This window comes from Eschrichtius robustus, chromosome 3, assembly GCF_028021215.1.
Source record: "Eschrichtius robustus isolate mEscRob2 chromosome 3, mEscRob2.pri, whole genome shotgun sequence".
Classification (NCBI taxonomy): Eukaryota; Metazoa; Chordata; class Mammalia; order Artiodactyla; family Eschrichtiidae; genus Eschrichtius; species Eschrichtius robustus.
Genome location: NC_090826.1, coordinates 113,602,950 through 113,612,039, shown reverse-complemented (window position 1 = coordinate 113,612,039; position 9,090 = coordinate 113,602,950). Strand labels below are relative to the sequence as shown.

General features: G+C 38.8%; 1 protein-coding gene across 3 annotated transcripts; it reads left to right on the top strand.

The window, feature by feature from the left end:
- Positions 1–440: 440 nt before the first annotated feature.
- RIT1 (Ras like without CAAX 1) lies at positions 441–8,788 on the top strand. Of its 3 annotated transcripts, none has more exons than XR_011073608.1 (6): positions 441–948; positions 1,464–1,608; positions 1,780–1,836; positions 4,531–4,604; positions 4,827–6,005; positions 6,089–6,167. XR_011073608.1 is itself a non-coding variant. In XM_068540999.1 (6 exons), exons 2-6 carry the CDS (start codon positions 1,506–1,508, stop codon positions 6,317–6,319), a joined length of 657 nt encoding a protein of 218 aa, XP_068397100.1. In that variant the 5' UTR covers positions 443–989; positions 1,464–1,505; the 3' UTR covers positions 6,320–8,788. The 3 variants fall into 3 exon arrangements, 2 of the variants coding, with proteins under 2 accessions (XP_068397100.1, XP_068397099.1); XM_068540999.1 differs by having other exon boundaries at positions 443–989; positions 4,827–5,018; positions 6,089–8,788; XM_068540998.1 differs by having other exon boundaries at positions 444–948; positions 4,827–5,018; positions 6,089–8,788.
- The last annotated feature ends 302 nt before the right edge of the window (positions 8,789–9,090 follow it).

Genomic DNA, 9,090 nt, shown 5'->3' with positions numbered 1-9,090 from the left:
GAAATGAAAATGCAAAGGATTTTTGTAATGGATGTTTTCCACTCTGATATTCTAACCCCCCTTTATTGGACATGGTTTGTAAAGGGACTGAGTGAAGGAAATATTTTTAAAGGAAATACAAATTATTCTTGGAAAAACATGCTTAAAAAGGAAGAAGGGTGAGCAGAAGTTGCAACAGAAAAATTTCCCTGTGTGAAGTTCCTTCTAGTATTTATGTGTGCTACCTAGAGGTGAATATAGTTGATAGTGCCTTCATTTATTGCTGTATTTAATTTAAGGACCCCTGAAAACTCTTGAATTATTTCCTGCCGGGGGGTAGTATCAATACATTTGTTAAAACCAAAAAACCCTAATTTTTAAATATCTTTCGTTTACATTTGTTTAAAATATGTGCAGAAATCTGATTAGTCTAACTAGAACGTTCGTTATCTTTGAGACCTGATTCTGTTTTTAAGAGCCCAAGTCATTGTCCTTGTCCCTTTGGGGATATTTGCTTTTTCTGCTGTTAAGCCTTAAACTTGATCTTGGTCCTGTTTTTTGGGAGGATTTGGTGGGTTCCTGTTTCCTGTTTCCACATTCATTTGGTCAAATTTTTTTTTTTTACTCTTCAACAGTACTGGGTAAGTTGTTATTCTAGAGGCCCCTTGTGTGTCGCTTATCACATACTTATTTGACTTTTGTGTTAATTGTTTTAACGCCTTTGTTTGTGGGCATGTCCTGAGTATGGTACTCTCCCAAGGCCCTTAGCGGTGAGTCGCGGAACGGGCTTTGAGGACCTGCAGGGGAGATGGCCCTCCCCGGGGGGGCGGGGCCAGTTGCGGGCGTCACGGGGCAGCTCCGCCCCTCCCGCCGAGACGCGGGCGCTGGTGGCGCCATCTTTCCCGGCTACGGGAGGGGTCACAGGTCAGTGCCGATCTTCGCCTCGAGTGAGCGAGTGAGGAGGGCGAGGTGAGTGATCAAACCCGGCCGACGCCTTCAAGTCCCGACGGGTACGAGCAGCAGGAGTGGGTTGGCTCGTGAAACGGAAAGGTGGGGGGCCTGATGGCGGCCGGAGATGCAGCTGGGGGAGGGGAGCTGTCGAGGGGAATGGGGAGGGGGCGGAACCTCCGGGTACCGCTGGTGTGAGAGGATCCCTGCGGCCTAAGGGGCGGTGTTCCTTTGGTCCCCAAACCTCATCTTTCTCACTGGGCTCCTTCATGCTGTGCCAGTGCCCCAGTTTGGAAAGAAATTCAAAATTTCTTTGTCTCTTTATTCTTTCTGGAAAGTGTAATAATTCGGAAAACCTGTGATGTTTCGTAGGAGTGAGCTGTTCCTGAGGGAAGGTGAGGATGTAGGGTTTCTTAGGGCCGCCAGAAAGGGAGCAGGAGTAATAGGTCAGAGTATGGGAAGGTAGGGCACTGGCTCTAGGACTGTCGTCACGGTGTCTCCATCCTGGTTGAAATGTTTTCTTCTTTTCTTGCCAGGTGCCTTTTCCTCGGGGCAGCCCAGGATTCTCCAAGAGGACAATGGATTCTGGAACTCGCCCAGTTGGTAGCTGTAGCAGCCCTGCAGGGCTGTCACGGGAATACAAACTAGTGATGCTGGGTGCTGGCGGTGTAGGGAAAAGCGGTAGGTGATGTTTTTCTTCCATTTTAAAAGAAGTTAGAATGAAAAATTCTTATAACAAATGCCCTCCACCCAAACCAACTGGGAGACTGGCTATTATGCAATATTGATACTTACGGTTCTTTCTGTGGGTGACCTTTGCGTGGATTTTAACTTTCCTTTCTTGTTTTAAAGCCATGACCATGCAGTTCATCAGCCACCGGTTTCCAGAAGATCATGATCCCACCATTGGTAAGTCAGATTATCACTTCGGTTTTCCAAATAAACCTCATAAAAGTGTCTTGATGTCAATTTTTTCAAACAATTTTAAACCATTTATATTTTGAGCCTTTTTTGGTGTCTAATTCAGATTTATTTAATAATATCATAGCAGTTGGTAAGCAAATGGATTTTTTTTTTCCTAGCTTAACTGTATATGTATATCAGCCATCTTAGTCTGTCTTTTATTGAGCATTAGTGGGACACTTTCTTTGTTATATTTTTATGGTTGGTATATTGTATTGCCAGGTTAAGGGAAAAATTTAAAGGCCACTTAACGAAGCCTTTTGCTATTATTTTTTCTAAGGGTCTGACTTGAGACTGACTCTGTAACTATGAGTCAGCTGGTTTGAACTTCCACAGAAGGAAGCAGAAAAACAAGTAGAGCCAGCCTGCTGAACTCTTAACAACCCAGACATGCAGAGCCTGGACTTGTTCCACTAGAAGCCTTTCATTTACTTCCTTATACCTCAAGTTCATTACATAGCAAGGTCTTTCTTCATGTCTTTTCTAATCCTTAATGCTCTATTGTTAGTAAAACAGTGTTAGAGAGTAAAAAGTAATTTTGTTTTGCCTTTTTTTTTTAAAACTGCTGTTCTATGTAAACACTAAGAATGTTACGATCATTCCTGAACCATAAGGAGGCAGGTTTGATTTTTAGGAGTTATATCCCAGGATAAAAGAAAAATGGTGATGGGGATAGAGGAGGGCACAGAATACCTGCCATATTACTTGTATTTTCAGGATGTGACACTTTGTCATGATCCTGGGTCTCTAGGAAGGATTTCCATTGGGTCAGTCCTCTGCTGCTCTTTTTTCCACAGAGCCAATGAGTGTTCTGTGCTAACCCATCTTTGGATGTGGTCATTTTATATAATAGATGCTTCTGTGGCTTGGGGAAAATAGAAACAGTTCTTATTTTTTCAGGTACTATATTAAGTTTAGAACGTTGTTCAGGAATTCACACTATGGTGGGAATTCTAGGGAAAAAATTAATTTAGGGCCTAGGATAATTTACTTAGAACTACAGAAATATCTTTTCCTGGGACTTCCCTGCTGGTCCAGTGGTTAAGACGCTGTGCTTCCACTGCAGGGGGCACACGGGTTCAATCTCTGGTCAGGGAACTAAGATCCCGCATGCCATGCAGCGTGGCCAAAAAAAAAAAAGAAATATCTTTTCCTTTCTTCAAAGTAAAACCCGGGAATTCCCTGGTGGTCCAGTGGTTAGGACTCAGTGCTCTCACTGCCAGGGGCCTGGGTTCAGTCCCTGGTCAGGGAACTAAGATCCCACAAGCCACATGGCGTGGCCAAAATAAAAAAAATTTTTTTTAATAAAATTTAAAAAAATAATTAAGTAAAACCCATATCCTTGTCCCCTGAAAAGTTACTTTTTTTAATCAGTTGATTTTTTTTTTTCCCCCAGTCAGCTGCTCTTCTGACAATATTATCTGATTTCAACAACAAATACTTTCATCTCTTGAGTTCCTGTTATGTGCCAAGCACTGTGTTAGGCCCTGGGGGTACAGTAATGAGCAAAAAGATATGGGGTCTGCTGTCATTGAGTTTACAGTTTAGTGCAATTTTGTTTCAGACTTTGGCTGCTAACTCTAAGAAGAAAAGCTTTATATTGTAACCAGTACACATATAAGTATATGTTTGCACATATGTATATGTAATTAAAATATCATGAAACTATATTTACCTCACTAAGTGTGGTGCACTCTTGTATTTCCTCTTTCATTTTAGATTTCTGCTTGTTTATTTTAATGCTGGTCCCAACCCATTAAATTCATCCACAATTCGCAAATACTAACGGATCATGCGTGACTTGTAGTTTGAGAATCATTGATTTAGTAGGCTCTTCATTTTTGAGGAAGAGTCAGAAGCAGAGGTTCAGGAAAAAATGTTTGAAGGCAGTACATAAGGATGTAAGCAGCAATTGTTTGAATGATGGAAATACTGAGTGAGGTTTTTCTCTTCTTTTTTACTTTGCTGTATTTTCCAAGGTTACCATAAGAATACATAAAGAAATGTGCTCTCATAAAGGAGAAATTATGACAATATGGATTCTTTAGAAAATAGTAAACTCTGGTTTTTGCTTTCTCTATAATATTAAAAATGAGGAAAACTATAGCATATGGTTAAGTACATAAAGCTTTTGAGTCAAGCAGCCCTTGGATTCAATTCTGGCTATATCATTAATGAACTTTGTAACATGGGGAATACATTTAATGTTTTAGAGTTTAATTTTCTTTACCTGTAAAATGGAGGTAATAATACCTACCTCACTGAATTATTGTCACTGTTGAATGAACTAACATATATAAAATCACTTAGTATAATGCCTGGCGTCTAATAACTATTTAGTAAATGGTAAAGTTACTTTTCTGGCCTAACATTTTTCAAAAAGACAATCTCTCAACTCTTTTAGAATTGTAGGTGAAGTCTAATAAGCTTTAGCTATGAATAAACTTATGTCATGGTTTATGTGGGAAAAAAGAAATCAGTTGAAGACCCAATTTACATATCTCAATGGAATTAGGAGCTTCCTGAGAACATTTGGGCACTTAAATGTGTAATCTACTTCTCCATAAGATGAATTGCAAAATAAGGTTACATATTCCTGCATTTATGGGTTTATAGTACCACCTTTCTTCCCTTCTGTAGAAGATGCTTATAAAATCCGGATTCGTATTGATGATGAGCCTGCCAATCTGGACATTTTGGATACGGCTGGACAGGTATTAAATCCCAAAATGCTATGAGTAAAGGCCTTTTTGTGCTAGTAAAGGGGAGGGGAAGACTTATGCAGAGAAGATCATTAGTTCATCTCTTTTAATTTTTCATGCACTCTGACTCAGGATAGCAGGTAACCAACATCTCTCTTTAATCTGAAATAAATAGCTAAAGTGTATATAGTTCCAGGTTGCATCAATACACTAATAATCCTTGTTTCCCTCTAGGCAGAGTTTACAGCCATGCGGGATCAGTATATGAGGGCAGGAGAAGGGTTTATCATCTGTTATTCTATCACCGATCGTCGAAGTTTCCATGAAGTTCGGGAGTTTAAACAGCTTATTTATCGAGTTCGACGTACTGATGATACCCCTGTGGTTCTTGTGGGAAATAAGTCTGACCTAAAGCAGCTAAGACAGGTGAGGATAGACTAGAAAATGCTATGTGTAGTCTTGTGGGATTAGTCATTTGTGTTTCTCTGTTTATAAATTTCTTTGCCTTAAAAAGAAAATTTTAAATTAGCTTCTCCCTAGCCTGGAAAACGTCCCTGTATCTACTAATGTGCTCCTATTTTGGGTAAAATCTGGATTTTAGGAATCAGTTTACAGGACAAAATCCACAGGATAATAATCAGATGACAAATAGAATACACATTAAGTGAAGGATCATGGGATTTTCATTTTCTAAAACCTCAGAAGTAAATCTCTTTATGTTGCAAAAAGAGAAACTTAGGCTTCAAGGTATACTTCCTGATGGTGAGGATTATGAGCCGTGGAAAGGGAGAATAAGAGAAATTGTAGAGGATTTTAGAATAAATGATACCCTTCAAGTTAGCAACAATATTTAAAATTTTGCTGTTTGGTATAGAGTTGAAGGAGTGGTGAAAGGGGCACATTTATCACTACCAGTGAAAGCAATGAATGGTACAGACTTTTTAGAAGTAGTTTGACAGTAGGTAAATTCATAATGCTTCTCAGTTAATTCCTGTTTGAAATAATCTATTCAGGGATTTATATATGAAATGTTCATTGCCAGGCTATTTATGGTAGCAAAAAATGAGAATAAGTCTAAATGTCCAAAAGTAGGAGAAATTATGGAATATCCATAATAGGATATATTGATTTCAGGTTCCTTATGGTTTTCAGTATTGTAGTTTAAATATACCTCTCTTTGCCTTGTGATTTACATTCTTGAAATGAAAAGTATGAAGAAAATTAAGATTGTATATTTGATATCTATAACTATTCCCTGTTCCAAAAGTTATCTTTAAAATAGACTAGAAATAGAATCACATAATTTGAAAGCAGAAGGAATTAGAAGTCATGTAATCCAGCCTCCCAACATTACAAATATCACTCTGCTCTGCTTGGACCTTTCCAGAGTTGAGGCGCTCTCTTCCTGTTAAGGTAACCCCTTCACTTTTTGGGGAAGTTGTGAATCTTTTCCGCTGTTAACCACTATAAATTTTCTCATGTTTACATTTTTAAAGGTCACCAAGGAAGAAGGATTGGCTTTGGCCCGAGAATTCAGCTGCCCCTTTTTTGAGACATCTGCTGCATACCGCTACTACATTGACGATGTATTCCATGCCCTTGTACGGGAGATACGTAGGAAAGAAAAGGAGGCAGTACTGGCCATGGAGAAAAAATCTAAACCCAAAAACAGTGTATGGAAGAGGCTAAAATCACCCTTCCGGAAGAAGAAAGATTCAGTAACTTGAAGGGGAGATGTGAAATGTTTATCTGTGAACTGCAGTGCTTAATCAGAGCAGTCCAGTAACCTGCATTAGTGAGCATGGTGCTTGTAATTTCTCCTGTTATGACCGTTATTTTAAAAATAACTGATGAAGGGGACATGCCCACTAGGAGTTTTCAATGACGTGGTATTTAAAATATTGTTTCTTAGCTAATTCTGGTTTTATTAACCCAGTGGAGCACTGTCTACTTTTAAATTGTCACATTAGAATTTGATTTACCAATGTTTCGGGTTCTGTTGCTGATATTAATTAATGTAAATGTTTTATACCCGGGGGAATACGCATACCATACGTGTTTGACTAAGCTCACAAAAGGAATTTTTTGCCATGCACTATTCTGCATTCTCTTTCAACTGCAATTTCCTGGGACTGTCCCAGGGAAGGACTTCAGTCTTTTCTGTTCATGCTGTGCTTCCTGGAGACAGAACAAAAATCATCGGGAAATCAGTTCTAAAGAGATCGGTGCTAAAGTTCAGCAAATAGCTGTGGAACTGACTCCTGTTGCAGATTATGGAGTGATGAGATTGGAGAAATCAGGCTGTATGTTTTTGCAGGAGCTTGGCTAGAAAAAGTTAGGATCAGAACAGTGCTCCTCAGAGGAGCCTGTCTTTTCTAAGAAGTACACATTTGACCCAGATGCACTGGGATGGATGAGAGCAAACAGAAACATATAAAATGTAATGAAGCTTTCTCCTACAGGGTTATTTTACTCTTCCTTTCAGGGTTTTGCCCTTTACCTTCAAAGGTAAACATTTTGGGAACCATTACTGGGTTACTAAACTGTTGTTTAATCTAAATCCTTGGTTGGGACAGCCATTGCCTTGTACAGGTTTATTTTTTCCCCAGAGATGCACACACCAATACATTTACATTAATTGCTTCCTAGTGCTTTCCCTTAGCTTCCCTGTGCTCTCTAGAAGAGCTAGGCCTGGCAGAATGTTTTTTAGGCCCTTCGTCAGACTGACTGCATTTTCCATACAGAAGAGACATCAGGAGTTAGTAAAATTGTATTTGTGCCTCCTTGACATAGACAATCACTAGACTCAGTGTTCTAAGAAAGCCTGTGGCATTTCTGTGTAATGAGCCAGTCTTGAAGCTTTAAAATTCCCATATGTTGAGTTTCTCATTGAAGATTTCTTTACAAGGACCTTGCTAAGTTCACCTCAGGGTTTTGCCTGAGCCTTGACAAAGCTTAGCCTAAGACAGTACCACTTTGATAACTGCATAGTTGAGAAACTATCCTATCTTCTTGGGAAGAATCAGCTTTAAATATTGGTGGTGAGTTCTTTCTTTTAGAATCAGGATTATTTTGATACCTGAACTTGTTATGTATGGAGATTAAGCACAAAAGTGCTAAGAGTAATGTAGCATATGTTGAACAGTAAATGTCACTGAAGCAGTGTTTGTGACCACTTTAAACTCTAAGAACATGACTTTGTGTAGCATCTCTTAAAAAGTGCACAGCTCAATTCACTGTTTTCCGTTTTTATTACAGTCAGGACAGGGTTGTTGTATTTTTCCTTCCAATCAATGGTATGTGTTCTAGGTTTAAAGGAAAGTGATGGTTGTAACTTTTTTAGCTGAGTAGTGATCCCTTTTGAAACTCCTGAAATGTTTTTGCTACCAAATAAATCATGGTTTATGGTACTCAAGCCATCCAAAACTGAAAGATGCAGAATTTGAATCTATGCAGGACAAAAGTCTTACAGGAACCATAGCACTTTGGAGAAGTGTGAAGTTAGAAAAGAAGTACAGTGCAATTCTATTTTAACAGTATTTCACCACATTTAAACTAGCTTAGAGCCTGTTAGGTTTAATGCCTTAGCTTCTCATCACTAATAACCTAGGGAATTGTTATTAGCATCAAGCAAGAAGTTGACAGCTATGTAATTATATCTATAAGACAGGAGGGAGTTTGTACTGTATATAAGAAAAATAACAAGTGGGTGTTTTTAAGACTATCACTGTCATATATTTGATCATTGGATTACTTAGCCTATCAGTTAGTATTGAGAATTCTATTCATGGTGCTAAATAGTTTGAGGGGTATAATATGTGTAAGTCATAGCTCTATTCTTAGTGATTGTATAGTGTAAATAATTTATAAGCTCTAAATAGTCAGCTTTATCTAATTTGAGGGCATTAAAATCAATTACTGCCTGGAATTTTGAGGAGAGAAAAATTCAGGGACAAGTTGAAAAGCACTGGAACTGTTCATGTCCATACCAGATTGGTAAGTTACAAAATTTGGAAGCTGGTGTCTAGAATTAACTGTTTAGAATTCCAAAAGAGATATATGTTTTAACTTTGTGATATATTAGCAAGAATTGGTCTACTGTAATGTTTGGGGAGGAGAGGGGAGAGAAAAGTTTTTCACTTATGCACTTGTATATGATGACAGTTTGTATGACACAATACAAAACTTTTAAACAACTTATTGGGCCTTTCCTTTACTTACCTATGTATGGGTAGAAATGTCTGGAATCGTTACACAAGGGTCATTTTAAGAAAAAAACTTAGTACCTTGAGATTTTATATTCTGGAAAATATTGATTCAAAAAAATTTGAGTGCCCACCATATATAGAACACCTGTGTCAAGTGCTCGGGAGCATGCCACAGAATGCCCCTTTGTCCAGAGATTACCTCAGTGCTTGCCTAGGTCAAGGGGTGGGTGGGAGGTGGAGGTGCTGCCGTCCAACTGTGGAAGAGTCTCCCCCATGTGACAGTGAGCTGG